This window comes from Hyaena hyaena, unplaced genomic scaffold, assembly GCF_003009895.1.
Source record: "Hyaena hyaena isolate Hyena2069 unplaced genomic scaffold, ASM300989v1 scaffold_183, whole genome shotgun sequence".
In the NCBI taxonomy this organism is placed as follows: domain Eukaryota; kingdom Metazoa; phylum Chordata; class Mammalia; order Carnivora; family Hyaenidae; genus Hyaena; species Hyaena hyaena.
The window spans coordinates 909,105-926,693 of record NW_024080815.1 but is presented as its reverse complement, the minus strand read 5'-3'; the positions used below and the strand labels follow the sequence as shown (position 1 = coordinate 926,693).

General features: G+C 51.0%; 1 protein-coding gene across 1 annotated transcript in view; it reads left to right on the top strand.

Moving 5' to 3' along the window:
- The window catches only part of PARVA (parvin alpha), a 165,212-nt gene extending 159,969 nt beyond the window's left edge, over positions 1 to 5,243 (top strand). Inside the window, exon 13 of the mRNA XM_039240899.1 lies at positions 3,186 to 5,243. Within this exon, the coding sequence (XP_039096830.1) occupies positions 3,186 to 3,262 (77 nt within the window). The 3' untranslated portion in view covers positions 3,263 to 5,243. The remainder of the gene's footprint in view (positions 1 to 3,185) is intronic.
- Positions 5,244 to 17,589: the final 12,346 nt, after the last annotated feature.

The following is a 17,589-nucleotide window of genomic DNA, read 5'->3' as shown; positions in this document are numbered from 1 at the left end:
GAAGAAACTCAAGTTTCCCAGGGAGCGTGGCCTCGTCTATGTAAATGGTACCCCCTGGAGTTGTGCAGTACACAGACTGCGCAGCTGTACATAACAGCTCTGTTAACAGGCAAAGACAGGAAAGGGGAAGGAAACTACTGTGTAGGGAGGCCTTCATGTGTTCTAGATGTTTTTCATAAACCCAGTTTTACTAGTGAGAAAATAGACTCAGAGAAGTCAAGTGACTTTAACTGGGTTACATAGCTGTCATGAAGATGGGCTTCAAACCACAGCAGGCATTAAAATTAAGTGGTCAGCTTGAGACATTCTCCCATCATGGGCATTTTCCTTCTCTAGAAACCTCAGAACTTATCTTTCCATAAAAGGGGAGAACAAGTCCTCCTCCCTCCATCTCTGTCCTCCATCAGCTCCCAAGTCCCTCCTTTGTGCCCATGCCCATGGCCTCCATTCCTCATCTGCCCATTCTGTGGCTAATACCTGGCCTCCACCTGCACATGGCTTTGCTCTCTCCCAAGCCACCGGTTAGAGCCACGTCCCTTGGGAACACCTTCCAGTCTTACCCTTGTGGGAGCCTGGAGCCCTATCAGCTCTCTCTTCTTCCTGGAATTTTCTTCCTTGGCTTGCATGACCCTGGGCAATCATTCATTCATCTATCTATTCATATCTTTCAAGGTCTATGCATGCCAGGTACAGGGCAGGGCACAGAAGCAAAATAAAATCAGCTGGCTGTGATCAAGGCACACAGTCCAGGGCAGAGACATTTCATCAGATGAGCACACAAATCGCCAATTTAGAACTGGAGGGAGTGCTATGGAGGATATGGGGGCTTTGTGACCATAAAGCAGGGCACCCTCACCAAGGCCAGGGGTCAGGAAGGCTGCCCTAAGGAAGCAGTGCTTTGAGCTGAGATCTGCAGAAAGATCAGGGGTCAACTATTTGGGAAAGGTAATCTAGATGTTGCAACAGCATGTGCAGAGGCCAAGGTGATAGAGAAATGCAGCCAAGGGGAGGAAGTGGAAGGAAGTCCATGTGACCTGTGCATAGTGAATGAGCAGGGAGTGTGACTAGAAAGGTGGGCCAGGTTCACATCATGCTATGCAAAGTCATGATTTAAGATTTTGGACCTTATCTGAAATGAAATAATTATATGGCCATACAAGTTATGGGCTGCACAATTTCAAGGGGCACCATTTATGCTACAGCCCATGGTAATGATGCTGCAGATATGTGAACGATTCACCCTGGAATTGTGCAGTGTACATCCTGTCCAACCATACCCAGAGATCGAATAGTCTACCTACAATGGGTAGCTTGGGTTAGAGAGGGCAAGAGGCTTTGAGGAGTCCAGTCGGGACTCGCTACCTTCCCTTCATGCTCCCTCCCTTGCTGAGCTCACCTCTGTCCCTCTCCGCTTTCCAACAGTTCCTCCCTTGACTAACGTCTGAATGTCTGACCTTAGTGGAACTTAAGAACTACTCAACAGCAAGCAGTCAGGGAAAAGCAGGAATCAGCCCACAGGGCATAGGACTCCACCTGGCCGAGGGTACCTGGGCAGGGCAAGGTAGCCTGGCTGAGCCACTGGACAGGGCCCTAGATGGAAAGAAGCTCAATATGTGCCTGAACCAACATGGGAGCAGAAAGGGAAAGTGAGCCCCATGCCTCTCGAGCGGTCCCTGGGAGACCCTGGTCTATCAGCAAGAGACCTTGGAGCAGGGTCCGAGCCCAGCTAGAGTGGGCAGGATTGGTCACAGCTGGGAGGAGGCCTACGAAGAGGTTGGGGCAGCCCTGAGGAGGTTTCCCAGCCCTGGACCACAGGCTTGCGGCCCAGTCAGCGTTGATCTCTGCAGAGCCTGGACACTGGGACCTGAGCATGCCTAGCGGCGACAGCCACAGCTGCAACGGTCCCAAGGCTCAGACCTGGGAGCCACACCCCAGCCTTTTGGAGCCACTGGCCTCCTTCACTGCCTGATCTAGAAGGATCCCTGTTCCTGTTGACCAGGGTGTGGTTAGAACTCGGACTTCTTCCCCAGCCCCTCCTTGCCCAGTGGTTCGGAGGGAGCTCTCCCCACTTCCCAGAGCATTTATTCTTTTCTCTGACGTCATTGACCTCATCTGACCCTCTGCGTAGTTAGGTTTTTAAAAATCATTCTCACGGTGAAAAACATCACATATACAGAAAGGTGCATACAACATAAACGTACAGGTCAGTGAAATCTCACCCAGGAAGCCCCACATGACCATCACTGAGCTCCCAGTTCCTTCCAGCAAGGTAATCCTCAGCCTACATTCGCTGAATGTAGCCAGTCTCCTGCCTTTTGCTTTCCTTTTCTTTTTTCTTTTGTTTTTCCTTATTTAATTGCCTAAATATGCCCTCCTAAAGAGGAAAAAGAATTCTTTTTATGTTTTCTCTACCCCAGTTCTTCAAAGGACAGCTTTCAGAGGGAGCATGTTCAGGGGGAGCAGAGAGGGGGCTTGGTAGGGCCTTGGAGAGGGTTCAAGTCACAACCAGAGAAGGGAGGGAGGGACGAAATGGTTGTACAGAAGCTGGGGAACCCAGGGCGGAACTCTCCTGAAAATACAGTCAAACTCCCAGCCTCAAAGGATGTCATCAGCCTGTCCCCTGAGGACACTTGTCTACTGAGGACTCTGCCACGTGGGCCTCTGTGCCCTCAGGGGCCCTCCCTGCCCGAGGAGAGGCCGCTCAGTGCTGGTCCCACAGCTATAGCCCCAGGCCCTCCACGCCCCCCCCCCCCACTCCTGGCTGGCTCCGTGGCCGAGGCTGAAGGCTGAGGAGCCCCAGAGACCAGGGAGATTCAGGGGATGGGGCAGGGCCCCCTCACCCGGAGATGTTGCTTCCAGAGTGAAACCTACATGCCCTGGGGCCAGGAGAGACCCCCCACACTCGGCACCTCTGCCCCTCGCTCCAAATTCTTGCTGCACACACCGCCCATCCTTCACCACCCACCTGCCTCTGGTGGCCTCGCCGGGGGTACCTTTTCTCTCCCAGCAGGACCGAACACTCTCCGGAAACACAGAATGATGTCCTGTGGGCGAGGGGACACCCACCCACCCCGGGACCACGCTGGGCACACGAGGCCGGTGGTGGAAGGAGGGAGACCAGGAGGAACATCTACCTTGGGCTCGGTGGCCTCACTGAAGCAACGTGTGTCTTGTTTTCTCCACAGACATTGTCAACTGTGACCTGAAGTCCACACTGAGAGTGTTGTACAACCTCTTCACCAAGTACCGGAACGTGGAGTGAGGGGCACCCAGGCCCATTGCCCGGCCACCTTAACCCGCTTGTTCCCGTGTCCAGCTGTGTGCCCTCCCGCCAGTCCAGCCACCGCCCAGGGAGAGCGGGGCTGAATTTAGGAAGGAAATGATCAGTAACCCGATGGGCTGACTCCCACCTCCCAGGCCCTGGGGACTGTCCCAGCCACTCTTCCCATCTGGTGCCAGCTCCAGATTTCCCCAGTGCGATTTGGGAACCAGTTTAGGCATAAGAGACTCCCCTTGGCATATAAAAACGAAGATGATAGTTTCCATCTAATGGTTGTAAACTAGGCACCGGGTGCCACGCTAAGCACTCTGACATCCTCAAACTCCTTAACACTCAGGATCCCCATTGAAGCAGGTATTATAATTCCCTTGGAGGATTATAATCCTCAGATGAAGAAACTGAGGCTCAGAGAGGTTATGTGACTTGCCAGAGGCTACCATGGGTTTTTCTTCCTTAAACGTATTTGTTAATAACTAGCCCATTGCATGAGTCTGTAATTGAGGTTGCACACTTGCATCCTCAAAGATGGCAGGAGCCTGTCCATCGCCCCTCTGGGCGACCTTGTCAAAGCTGAGTGATTCACACTGAAATTGGCACATCCAGTTGAAGTCAATGAATTGTGTGTGTGTGTGTGTGTGTGTGTGTGTGGCGCAGCAGTCCTGTCCCTCCACTACTTTGTACAAATGAAAATTACTCTTAATTCCTTCAGATTTGTAATAACCCCATTCTCTGGTTTCAGGGTGACATTTGGGAAGAATTCTGTTTAAAATTAATGGAGTGGCACATTCTGCAGCCTTTTTGCTTGATTGCATGTAATGGGAGTGCCCTATATTTCCCTGCAAAATAAGTACTCAATTCATTATCGTTAGGCAAATGCACGGTATCCTCAGGCACCACGGAGCGCTGGGCGCAGGCCCACGTGAGCGTGGCTTGGGAAGTAGGGCCCTTCAACAGGGACCCTTGAACTTTAAAGAAAGGAACTCCTTTTTGCCTTCTAATTGATCATTTAGACCATTTCTGGCTAAGTCTGCCCACATGCAATTAGCAGCTAATTCAGGCGAGGAAAAATGTAAGTCATTTAGACCCCAGCCGAGCAGTTTCCTTGCGTGGGTTTACTCGCGGGCTTATAGTAACTAGTATCCCCTCTCCGTGAACCCAGCTCTGAAATATAGACCTCTGGTAGTCCCAGGCTGCTGGGTTCTGTGGGAATAGAAAAGGGGCCAAAGTTGGGGTGACCAGAAGGACAAGAAGCATGGGGAAGCATTTGTACACTTGACATGGTGGGGGGACGCCCCCAGAAGAGGGATGGGGCTTGCGGTACTTCACGCTTGCACCCTTCCATGGATCAAGGCCTCGGGGTAAAGAATAACTCGTTCTGATGTTACATCTTCATTATAGACTTTTCCTAAACATGCCAGATGGACACCAGCCTGTAGACCTGCCTGAAGTCTGTGCCTGTTTTGTCACTACTTTCGGCTCATTGCCCAAAGCCTACCTCTAGTTTGAGGAATTAATTTTGATCTCTATCTACAGCCCACAGCACCCCACCACCACCACCCACAACAAGTTGGGTCTCCCATATTGTCCAAAAGATTTCCTTCCAGCTTCGACACATTTCCTGCTATCTGTGGTAACTCAGAACCCATAAAATTTAGATACACCACATGTTTCCGTGGATATTTTTTTCTAAGAAATCATTGTTCCTCCTCGTAAGGAGCTTTGAAGATAGAAAGACAATGTACTCTTGTGCCAATTATGTAAAAGAATACAACTCTTTTTACGTGATTAATGCAACACTACAATTTTCATTAAGAAACACCAAATAGTATAATATTTCTGTTTGTGCTTTTTTAAGAATCCTGATAGCAAATCAAGATAAACCAATGCTTTGTCCCCTTGAGCAATCCAAAAGCGGGATGCAGTAAGAGGAATGCATTCATTTAAACATGCTTTGCTATACGAATTTTGTCTCCTTTGTTGTCCTTTTTTCTTTATAGTCATGCTGCAAACATACAAGGTACGAGTGGCCTCATTAAGAGCGCTTTTATATTTTGCACATATATGGTATGGAAGGTTTTCAATAACAGGGCTAATTTGTCACAATACTGTGTCTCAAGATGGAGGTCTTTGCCTCATCTTTGCCCAGACCTAGGGCTCGAGTCTGTCATCTCACCTCATCTGGAGGTTTTCCTGTAGATTCTAGAATCTCCTGCTGAATATATGACCATGTTTTTGAAGGTGGAGAAAGACATCAGAACAACAAATAAACCACACTTAATCCTCACCTCTTTCAAAAGAAGAAACCAAGAATCAAGTCTCTGTAAGCTTACTGCTTTTTTTTTTTTTTTGCTTTTCTCTTCCAAATTTACACTCATTGATCATTTTAATAGTTCACTTATAAATGGTACAAAACTCAAAAAGCATGAATATCTAGTAAAAAACCTCAGTCTGCCTCCCTCCTCTCCTCCAGCAGCTGATACTATCGGCAGCTGTTTTGATCTGGTTTTGCATATTCATTTCCAGAGATATTCCAACCATAGAATGCATCAACACATATATAAAATGTTTTTACATAAATAACATAGTATGCATAGGGCCACGCACACTGCTCTTTTCACTTAACACTGCATCTTGGAGATTTACACTGGATGTTAAAACTTCTTTAAGTGAGATTGTAAACTGAACTGAATTTTTTTAAAGGGCTCCTTTAGATTGTTACGGTGAGTGAATGTGTAGAGTTCGAGTAAGCTTTCATTTGTGCCCATTACTACTGCTGCTAATTTGTAATTGACTAAAAAACTACGAATAGTTACTATATAGCCTGTAGATTCTGCTACAACCCCACGCTCTGCTCATCCATTCTATCCACAAATTCCCATTTCCCATGTGCAGGCACAGAGCTGACAGTCCCAAAATCTGGGAGAAGACTCTATCTGCACATCGTCATTGTTGCCTTGAGTTGGTTGCGATTTGCAATGGCTACATTCAGTACCTCCTAATCATGAATTACTGCCCACTTAGTTTTATCATTATCAGTTTATTTTGTTGTGGGCTGCTTGGTTAACCCTCTGTAGTATACTGAAACTTATTTGCATCAACAGGATTCTAAAACTGTAATTTTCCAGTGACCAGACTCTAAGATGTGTATACATTGTGGTTCAAATATGAATTGCCCATACTCCAGTGCTAAAGCAAACGTATACAGAATCCACTTCCCCCCCAATTATCACCAATTTATTTTTCCACTGGAAAATGAGACTGGAAGGAGTTGGGAGGTCAAGCAGTTTTTGCCCCAAGCAGTGGCTGATCAAAAATAATTTGAGACCCGCTGCATCTAATGCAGCTCTACCTCAGGAAGCTTGCCTACATTAAACATCCCAGCTCCGCAAGAAGGATATGTCATGAAACCTTCACTCATGCTAATATTGCATGGAATCTCCACCCATAAAATTCACTTAGGTCTATTGGAAAATTCAAGAAAATACTAAGAACAGGAGAAGAGCATTGGGAGAAGAGCAAATGCCATGTAGGAGGCAGACTCAGCCACTAAGGGACCTGTGTCCACACACCAGCTTCCCAACACTTACAGATTCAAGTCTCAGCAAGAGACAAGTTAGTGTGTACAAGTTGCTCACTGTCGTAACTACAAGATTGTATCTGCAAACACCATGTTATATCTGCAAACACCAAATGTCCACTGTTTTTTCCTCTCTTTTCCCTGAAAAATATAAACCCAGCCTAGCTCCAGAATTTGCTCAGCCTCGCTGCTTTATTAGGGTGGCGACGGCCCGTGTGAATGCGTGCGTAGGTGTCCAGGAGGGTTCACAGCCCACATCAAGCCTGACGATCTTGGGTTTCAGGTTTCCCAAGTAGGAAGCCAACAGTGAAGTAGGTCTTAAAGTACATTTGCAGGATGTTAACTGATGTTAGGTGGGAAAAAATGTCACATTTAAATAAGTTTGGAAACGTGAGGCTAAAGAAAATTAAACTCACTTCCTACAGCTTTGTGGTTTTTTGCCTTTTGTTTTCTTTTCTAATTTTAAGTCTTATCTATTCTTGAGAGAGAGAGAGAGAGAGAGAGAGAGTAGGTGAGGGGCAGAGGGGGATGAAGAGAGAGAGAGAATCCCAAGCAGGCTCCATGCTGTCAGCACAGAGCCCGATGTGGGGCTCGAACCTTCGAACCGCGAGGTCATGTCCTGAGCCGAAACCAAGAATCAGACTTTTAACCACCTGAGCCACCCAGGCACCCCTGCCTTTTCCTTCCTAATTGGAGATCATCACAGAGTCCCCTACACACAGGCTATTGTGACCTTCTACAGGGAGACAGACGAAGGCACATCCAGATTGCCTCCAACCATGGGACCTGCTTCCCGCCTCCCCCCCCCCCCCCCCCCCCCCCCGCAGCTCTCTGTGCAGCTCACCCATTCACTTAACCAGCTGGCCAGATAGTCAACAAGTATACACTGACTGTCTACAATGTCTTAGGCATGCCGTGNTCCCCTACACACAGGCTATTGTGACCTTCTACAGGGAGACAGACGAAGGCACATCCAGATTGCCTCCAACCATGGGACCCCCCCCCCCCCCCCCGCCCCGAGAAACCTGCAGCTCTCTGTGCAGCTCACCCATTCACTTAACCAGCTGGCCAGATAGTCAACAAGTATACACTGACTGTCTACAATGTCTTAGGCATGCCGTGTCCCCTGACAAAGGAGGCTAACTTGTGGCGCTCACTGGGGAACACACACAAAAAAATCATCACACATCAGTGGTGCCTATGAATTACGGCAACCACTGAAGACAAGCACAAAAACCTGTGAAAGAGGTCTTGCTTTTGCAGTCGAGAGGCCACCGGCAAAGTGCTGTTTTCAAGTGATGCCTCCGCAAGGGAGGAGCTTTGGTCGTTCAAGGGAACAGCGCAGGTGAGGATCCCAAGCCAGGAGAAGACTTGGCTCCCTGGAGGAAACCCCAGGCTGGCTGGGGTGCAAGGTGTGAGGTAGGGACAAGCGGCATCCGACCCCAGGTGTCAAGAGGCCTGCAGATTTTATAAGACACAGGGGAAGCAGTGTATGTTCCCAAGCCTTCTGGCCACTGTGGAGAAAGCAGTCAGCAATAATGGCTTCTGAGATTGGCCTTCCATCTGCAAACCACGGGGACAGCCAGAGAGCAAAGATCAGGAGAGGAGACAGGGCCTCTGCCCACCCCCTGTCTGGTCTCCCCCACGAGCTGGAAGCCGAGGTGTGCTTAGGAAAGCCTCATCCTCCACCCCCCGGGGGCTGCTGGGAGGCCAGGAGGTCCTAAGCCATCTCCAACCTTCCTGTACTTTGGTCCCCTGAGAAGAGGCAAGGGAACCGGAAGACGGGATGAGGGCGTGTGTGTGAAGCAAAGGAAAGGACTGCCGCCAGAAAGCTGATCCCTGAGGCCAGTGTTTCCACCTCCTCACCTCAGAGGACTTCTGCTGTTAGATCCCTGTGTGGATTCAGCGGGGTGGGGGCGGGGGAGGCAGGCATGGGGTCCTCCAGCCGAAGGTCAGCTAAGGGATAGGCTTCCTAGAGCTGGAATAATAATTTTATCTTCCCAACTCCTATAAGCCCGCGTGAACGACTGTTATAATGCCTACCGCTTTATAGAATGCCTACTGCAAGTGGGTCACTTCTGCTCCACAGTTACTGGCTTGTGAAATAGCTTTCATTCCTATGGTATATTATTTTCACAAAGAGTTTTGAAATCCCTGAAGTATCCCTGGAAGCCCCCGGTGGGGAGCCATGAGGTTAGAAACCAGTCTGGTGGATGCCTGCCCCAGGGCATTGCTTCTCCCCAGCAGGCTCCTGGGGCCCCAGCAATCGGCCCTTCTGCCTCCACGACTCCCCTGGGCCTTCCGCATATACATGGTCCCCAGCTCTGTCGCTGGCATTTCAAAGGGCACTTGGGAAATTCTGAGAAGCCCCGCAGATTAAGATAAATGATGCTTTGTCGGCGAAACAGCCTTTTCATTTCTTGTTATCGATTTTCATGTTTTCACATCTTCAGATGCGACTTGTTAGCCCAGGGCCACGTTCCAAGATTCGCAAACGTCATTAAGGCAACCGTTTTAAAGAGTGCCATGTTTTATTGAGGTGGACAGGACAATAGACAAATATTTAATCTGTTACACGTTTGCTTGGTATGGGAGACAGGGTTGGGGCTGCGTGACTCTCAGGTCCTTACATGTCTTCCTGGAAACCCTAACAATGGCCGCACCGCCTGCCCACAGAAACACACACCTGCCCTTTGGCCAATGCCCGCCAGTGTTTCTGCAAAGCAGCTCCTGAAAGCCTTTTTCCACTCAAGCTTCAGAGGTTACCTCATCTTTCCCCCTTCATCATGATATTGGAGAATATCAACTCTCGCAGAACTGGGGGGGCATTTGGCTTAAAATAATGGATAGTAAGGGATGCCTGTGTGGCTCCGTCAGTTAAGCGTCAGACTCTTGATTTCGGCTCAGGTCATGATCTCATGGTGGGGAGTGCACCGATGGCATGGAGCCTGCTGGGGGTTCTCTCTCTACCCCTACCCTGCTCATGCTCACTCACGCTCTCTCTCAAAAAAATAAACAAAAATGAAAAAACAATAATGGACGATAACATGGTGACCAGTGAGCATGCGCTAAGCTAGGTTACCGAGGCCCTCACCTCGACCACGTTCTGAGTCTCCCATTAGGGCAGGGCACTCATGGGTGGTTAACATGCCATGTGCCATGCCTGAGCCTAAACTTCTGGCATCTTTGGTTCTCTTGGCTAATTCCCATAATGCCCCCAACTCTCCCACATTGGAATTGCATATCGTCCACACCCATGACCGGGTCATTGCCTGTGAGAGACTGAGCCCACCAGCAACCACCCTAATCAGGGGACCTGCCAAATTGCTTTCATTCATAAAATTTACCCATCCGGATTAAATGGCTTCCTGACCTGCATACATCCAGTGCTCTTTGTTAAGAAGACACAGAGCTACTTGAGGGGATGAGCATTGGGTGTTATACGGAAACCAACTTGAAAATAAACTATTAAAAAAAAGGTAAAAAAAAAAAAAAAGACACAGGCTTCTCTCTTGTTCTTTTCATGATGATTCCAATCCCCCATGATAAATATGCCCTAGCATCGAGGAGTGGGACACCAAAACACCACAGGACAAGAATCCAGTCAACTCCGTGGACCAGGCCCCAAAGTGTGCATGAACAGGATGCAGCTGAATCAGGGAATATTCATGGAATTCCTGTTCTGAGCTCAGCCCCTCTCTATGCACAAAATGAGGTCAGAAAGTACAGAGTCCCTTCCCAAATGGATTCTTCCACCCCAGTGGAAGTGGGTGATCGACACAGCTCATTTGAAATAATTCAGTGACATGGTAAGATAGGACCAGATACATCTGAGGTGCCCTAGGTAGATTCTTCCAGAAAATAACCCAGCCCCAGCTGCCACATAATCATTAAGAGGCATTTGCCCCTAGGATCAGTGATTTCATGTTCCACACAGATTTGCTGCTACAGGAAAGCACCCAACTCACCCTAAAGCCAAATGGAGATGTACAGTCATTTGTCTCAAATCTTACTTGTTGCTGAGAAATCGTGGTCCTTGTTCCACACCCTACAAATAGCGAGGCAGGACTCCAAAATCCAGTCTGGCCTCCATTGCCAGTCATTTTGACTCTATCCTTGCACTCGAAGTTCCCTTGCCTCTCCCAATCATACCCCTCTAGCGGACATTTGTATTCTTGTTCCCCAGCATGGGATTGCTGCAGAAAATCAGAGATTGGACACGTACCAGCTGACTACTCAGTTGCCTTTAGATACTCCCTGCCTTCTGTGAACCCTCTTCCATCTCTCGTGGATTCACTTCATCTCCCCAAACACCTGCTCCCTATCTTCTCCCCATGCCCCTCCGCCCACTTTCTCCCAGCACCACGTCTTCACCTCTCCCTTTACGACAACTCAGAGCTGTTTGCTTCATGTTTTCCCCATAGCATTTCAGCACCCCACTGCCTCTCTCTTCTTCCTGCCTCAGTGCCCAGCCTGCCCCTCTCACCGCCTGCCTCCTCCAGGGCCAGCTCCTTTCTCCTCCAGCATCCTGGCTTGCACTCCACACCATGCAGATTTCTAAGATGAAAAACAACTTGTGCTTGAGCCGGTTCTCCAGCACTCTGTGCCCCAGTTCGTGTTTTTCTTGTGATGTGCTCCTGGAAGTATCCAGATCCACTTCCTCCCGGTTCCACTTCCTCCCTTCCTTCTTCCTTTTATGAACCCTAGAAGCCACTACCAGTTTTCTAGCAGCTGAAATTGCTCTCGGCGTGGTCAGCTCTCTACGCACGGGGCTGGTCCCGACCCCCTTTTTCCTGGCTCTGCAGCATCTGACCCCGCTCCCCGTCACCTCCTACCAGGAACTCAGCTACCAAGGTTTCACAGACACCACGCGTTTCTGCTTTTCCCCACTCTCTGGCTACTGCTTTTTGCACAGAGCCCCCAGATGTGAACGCCACCTAGGTACAGCCTCCATACTTTTTACGTCTGTGCCTCGTTTCCATGATGGCCTGCTCTCCCCACCCCCACCCTCACCCCCGCCCCCGCCGGCCCCAGCATCTCACCCAGCTAGCTGGGCATTTCCAGTGGCACATCTCCCTGTGACTGGGCTACCCCAAGTCCAACTTCGCATGCCCATGCTGAATTTTATCCTTCCCCTACCTGCTCCTTCTTTAGGCATCCATTGTCTCTCCCGGAGCTGCTGTCTCCTACCAGGGCACCCTCGCTCTCAGATGCACAAAGGAGTTCTGAATTTTCTCCTCCTCCCTCCTCTGACCTTCCCCTCCACCACAGCCAATCCGTTCTCTTGATTGCTTCTTCATGAACCACCTGTTTTGCATCGAGCTTCTCCTCAGGCCCCAATCATTCCCCTAATTTAGGCCCCATCCTCTCATGCCTGGATATTGCAGTGACCTCTTAACCAGATTCACATTGGGCTAATCCATCCTGCACCTGTTCCCTGCTTCTGTCTCTTGAGACACAGCTCAGAAAATCTCCCATTCCTTTCAAATAATACCAACAGTGGTGCTTACCGAACACTTAGGGTGGACTTCCTACAAATAAGCTCATTGAATCCTCTCAACAAGCCTGTGGCACACTATTACCATCCCTGTTTTAGAAAGGAAAAAGTAAAGGCACAGAAGTTCAGTACTGGATACAGGCTACACGCCTCATGGGTGACAGAGCTGGGCTCTGGGCAGTCTGGCTCTAGAGCTCAGGTTCTAACTTCTTCAATCCACCAGGCCTTCCCCAGTACCCTCAGTGGTTTCCATCATCCAGAGACCAGAGTCTCTTTGCCTGCCCATAGAACCTGCTAGAATCCAGTACCGTGCTGCCTGACCGTTCGCTAATGCTTTGCATCCAGACAGACCCGTCTGTTTGCCAGAGGGCCTCTGTTTCCTGCCAACAGCTGGCCTCCTTTGCCTTGTTTTGAAAAGGAATTCCTGAAGCAACCAGGCTCCAACTGATAAGGCTGCCATTCGTTTCTTCTTCATTTGTTCAATAAAGACAGGGCCGGACACTGTGCTAGGTACAGAATACCGCAGAGAACAAAATAGCCATGCCCTCATTCCCATGTGTGTACAGTCTAGTGACTTCCAAGCCCTGCTACTTTCCCCTGCCCCTCGATTCAGACCCCACACGGAAGCCATGCTTCTGCTCCACTCGACCCCATCCAACTGCAGTCCCTGCTGGGATTGGGATCCTGCTAATCCCCTCGTCTCTGCGATCAGACCCCGTCTGGTTGTGCCACGGAGAACCCATGTTTTGCCAAAGCTAAGGGTTTTGCCAAGGAACAGATGCTCCCTCTCAGGAAAGCTCAGCTGTAAGCCCCTTTCTAGTCAAGAGGCTGTGATTCAGAGATAAGCCCCAGAGGTCAAAGAAAGACTGTAGACAAACCCTTGTTAGACTCCAAGCACGTGTCAGGCACATCGTTGGCCTTTGCAGACATCTCAGCAAGCAATCTCTCAGGTAGGTGCTATTGTTATCCCTGGTTTAGAGAGGAGAAATCAGGTTCTAAGAGGCTCACCAGCCAGGACTCAAAACCAGCTCTGACTCTGAGGGCTTCATTCTTCCCACAATTCCCTGCTGCCTCCATGATCCTGTAGGCCCGGTTTCTTGGGGCCACACAGGCTAGAGATAGGGGTCAAGAGCAATATCAATGAGGCTTGACTCCAACTGTGTTCCTTTTAACATCTCAAATACTGTGTTTCCTCCTGCCTTTATTTTATGTGTGTATCTAGGTGGTTGGTTGGCAGAGGGGGGACTGGTGAAGCTTTCCTTAACCAGCTGTAGGAAACTCTGAAGCTGAAATAACAAAGACTGAAAACTCCAAAGATGTTCTTTTGAAGGTACGTTCTGTATCTTTTCTTGCCAAACACTTGGTTACTTGGGGTGCCCTGGGAAGGGGCGCAGGTGTTAAGAGCTGAGAGAGTCTCACTTTTTCTCCAGCAAAGAAGTGGCCTGCTTTTGCCCTGGAGTGGCGATTCAGGGGGACTGTCCCACTCTGGGCAGAACGCAGGAGACGAGCTGAGTCTGGAGAGGGAAAATGAGCGTGGGGGCGAGGGTGGCTGAGCACTGCTGTGCCCGGAAGAGCAGCCTGAACTGCTGAGGTCTCACAGGAGAGGCTCACACGGGCTGGAAAACAGTTCAGGCAGGAGGACTCCAGCAGGTAGGGCTGAGGCCGGGCAGTAAGCAAGGCCTGAGATCACAGGGAGGTGGCATCATTCAGAGAGGGGGCTGAGCAGACAGCCTTGGAGCCCCACGGGAGAACCACAGGGCAGGGCATGGGTGGAGGCAGGAATTCAGGTCTGGGAGCTGGACAAACGAGACGGGAGGAGGGCGCCCCCATCAAAGTGCCCAGGTGCTCCAGCCAGACGCTGGGTCTTTAATAACCAAGCCTTTCCAGAGCCGCCTGTGATCCCTCCCACCACCCTTTCCAATCTGCCTCCCTACCCACCCCCACCCCGCAGCCAGGGGAGGCCTCCTGCACCTGCTTCAGGGAGTAGCTATAGGCCCAGCGGCAGCGAACTAAAGAAACGTCGTGACAGCCATCCTGACCCACAGTCCAGGCCCAGCCTGGCCACCCTGTGGAGAGCACATAATTCTCTTGGCATCGCTTGTGCTTGTGTGTCAACGGACTCCCCCCAAAGTGTCTGCTTCCTCCATTCTCAACCGGGATTCCTCACGCAGGAGACCCCCGCGTGAATGCTGATTTGATGCATATTTACATAGTGCACTGATGAACGCTTACAATTGCTCCATGAAGTATTTCACAGTGGAATTCCAGGGGAAAGCAAGCAAATCATCTAGCAGCCATCTCCTTTTACGTTATCCCAAAGTGTCAGGGAGTCAAGTTACACTGACCCAGGATAGACCCAAACAGAAGCGCACAAGCACATATTTTAGGGACAGCCAGAACCCCTGGGAACTTCTACTTAGAGCACAGCACCTGGGATTAAGGCCTGGCGCTCACTAGCTGTGCACAACTGGGCAAGTCACTTTACCTCTCTGAGCCTCTTTCTTTGTAGTGAGATACAAGGAGGGCTTGTCCCATGTTAAGTATGAGACTCGGTTCTGCTTGCCTGACTCAAGCATCTCCTTCTCCCCTCACCCTCTTCAGGCTTGAAGCTGTGCTCCAGCTATGTCAGTAACCATCCCAGACTGAGCAAGACCATTGCGTCACCGGTTGCTTCTCAAGGGGACTGAATGGTAGTGTTGCTGTGGACACTGGGTAAAGCTGAGCGTTCCACGTTAGATATGAATTCTTACTACCGTTGCTCCTCCGAGCCTAGGACCGGGCTGTCAAACCATAGCAGGCTTACTCAGTGCCTCGCACACCTGTGGCAGACATTACTAATCAATCCTGCACTCTTCCCTGGCCAGTGATGTCTGCACTGGAGTGGGAGAGAAGTGGGAATATAGAAAGGAAAGTGAGTTGCCATTGTGCACAGAATGTATAGCTTAGGACACCGATGCAGGGCTCCCAACCGGTACCTGAATGCTAATCGCTGGCCCTGTGTGGGTCACATGCCCAGCCCTGGGCCAGTTAGCTGCAACTGGGCCTAAGGACCAGAGGCAGAATCTATAAGAAGATAGCAGCTGCCATTCATACTCAAGAGAAACTGACAGCTACTAGAAAAAAGCGTGTATGTTATTCTGCTCAGGTAGGCTTTTCTCCTCCAGAAAACCCACTGCCCTGGGTTCTCAGGAGTAGCAAGCCAGGTGAAAAATGAGCAAAAAACCTGGAGATGTTAAGTGGTGTGGCCACAAGGACCCTTTACAAAGGGCTAGAAGCATCAGACTCCAGTTTCTATGCTTTTCACCTTTGGGAAGGCTGCAAGGTTTGCAAACACCCATGCCTTACACAGCCAACCTCCCGGAGGAGGCCATGACCCTTCGGCCAGAGGGCAGCCCTGAAAAGTGGGACCCAGGGGGCCCTCGACCAGGATTGAAGAGCTGAGAAGCAACCACCATGAAATCCAGAAGGCTTCTTTAGAGATGCCTGCAGTTTGGGAACAATCCTGCTAAGTCATAAATGCTTTGAATTCCTCAGTTTTTGCCTTCAGAATTTCTGGCAGCCCTGTGCTGAGGGTGAGTGTTCAGGGACAGACACTGATTCTCCTCTGCTGGGGAAGGCCAGGCCAGGCCAGCCCGGGGCCCAAGGAGCCAGCAGACCAAGCCTCTCCTCTAGAGATGGGGGCTGGGGGGGAGGGAAGGGCTGTTGCCGTAGTTGTGGGGGCACCTACTCTGATTCCCCTCAGCACCCGGACTCATTCCCCCCGCTCCCCACCTCCCAAGTTGCTCCCACTGCCAAGGATGCTGCGGGTCCAAGTCTCCAGCCCCTCCCCCCAACCCGGGACACAATGACCGATACTTGGCTTCCATCCGGGACATCTCTCATCTTGGCCATGCTCCCATGAGAGGATGGAGTCCCTCTGGCAGGGCCCTCAGCAGGCTGGCTTCTCTCCTCCCCCACCAAGCCTGCTGCCTCCTCACACGCATTGACCCTCACGGCTGCTGGTCTTGTGATCTGGGCTCCCGAAAGGTAGAGCTCATTTCCTCACAGGAGCTCTGGCCATCACATCTGCCTCCCACCGCCCAGTAGGCATCTCCAAACCCACAGTCCAGGACCCCAGCCTGCTGCAGCAGGGACAGGGAAGGAAGACTCGGGGGGGGGGGGTCTAGATGCCCAGGGCACAGAGAAATCCAGCCCCCAGCCCCACCAGCTCACCAGTGGTCAGCCATTGCAGGGCCACTGAGCTGGTCAGTGGTGAAGCTGGCCCCAGGGGCCTTTGACCTCACTGCCCTCCGCTTTTGTGGAGCTGCTAAGAGGCTTGCTTCCCACTCTGTATATAATGGTGTCTCCTCATCTGTGAGGGAGGGGTAAGCAGCTTCACCTTTCACGGATGTCATAACCAAGGCGCTCAAGGTCGCACAGCTCAGAGGTGATGAAGGCAGACTCCAGCCCAGGTCCGCGCCGCTCTCGAGCCCGTGTTCCTTCCGGCCACACGGCCTCCAGCTCTTGTGGGAGTGCGGGGTCTCTGGACTGCTTATGACGCAGCCACGTGGCCCACGTGGGTCCCAGCCTAAATGTGGCCCACGTGCAGAGCCCCTCCTCGGCAGGTCAAGTTCCCGCTCACTCCCCAGGGCAGCCTTGCCAGCCGCCATTCCAGCCCAGGATGGGGCAAGGGGTGGGGGTGGGGGTGGAGCGTGCAGAGTCAGAATTTAAACCAAGTGCCCAGCAGCTCCACAGGGATGTCCCCAAAGGGGACAGAAATATGTCACACCCGTACTCTATATACTAGACGAAGTCGGAATTGTTGCAACTTGGGATGTGGCTTGCTGGGGAGGCCGTAGGATCCTTCCAGGATGACATAGGATGAGGAAGTTGTGACTATAAGAGCCCCCTGACGGACCAGATAGGGGCGAGGAGAGAGGGTTCCCTCTGCACAAGGGAACAAGGGAAGCAGGCGGGGAACCAGGAGGGAAGGCTTACCAGTCCCTGTAGGCCCCTGCTCTCCCACCTGTGTACGCACGCCCCTGGGTCCTGTGCACTCAAGTAACGAGGCCTCTACCTGCGAGCTCAGCCTCGTCAGGCCCTGGGCCCACTGGAGACCCTCGGTGCCCCAGTAACATTACTTGACTCATGCCTACTGGCTGAGGCCTAAGAGACTGTGGATCTGAGCACTGGCCCATCGCCATTCCCCCAACACACCAGAGTTCTGCTTCAGTTTCCTTGCCCAGCACTTTTATT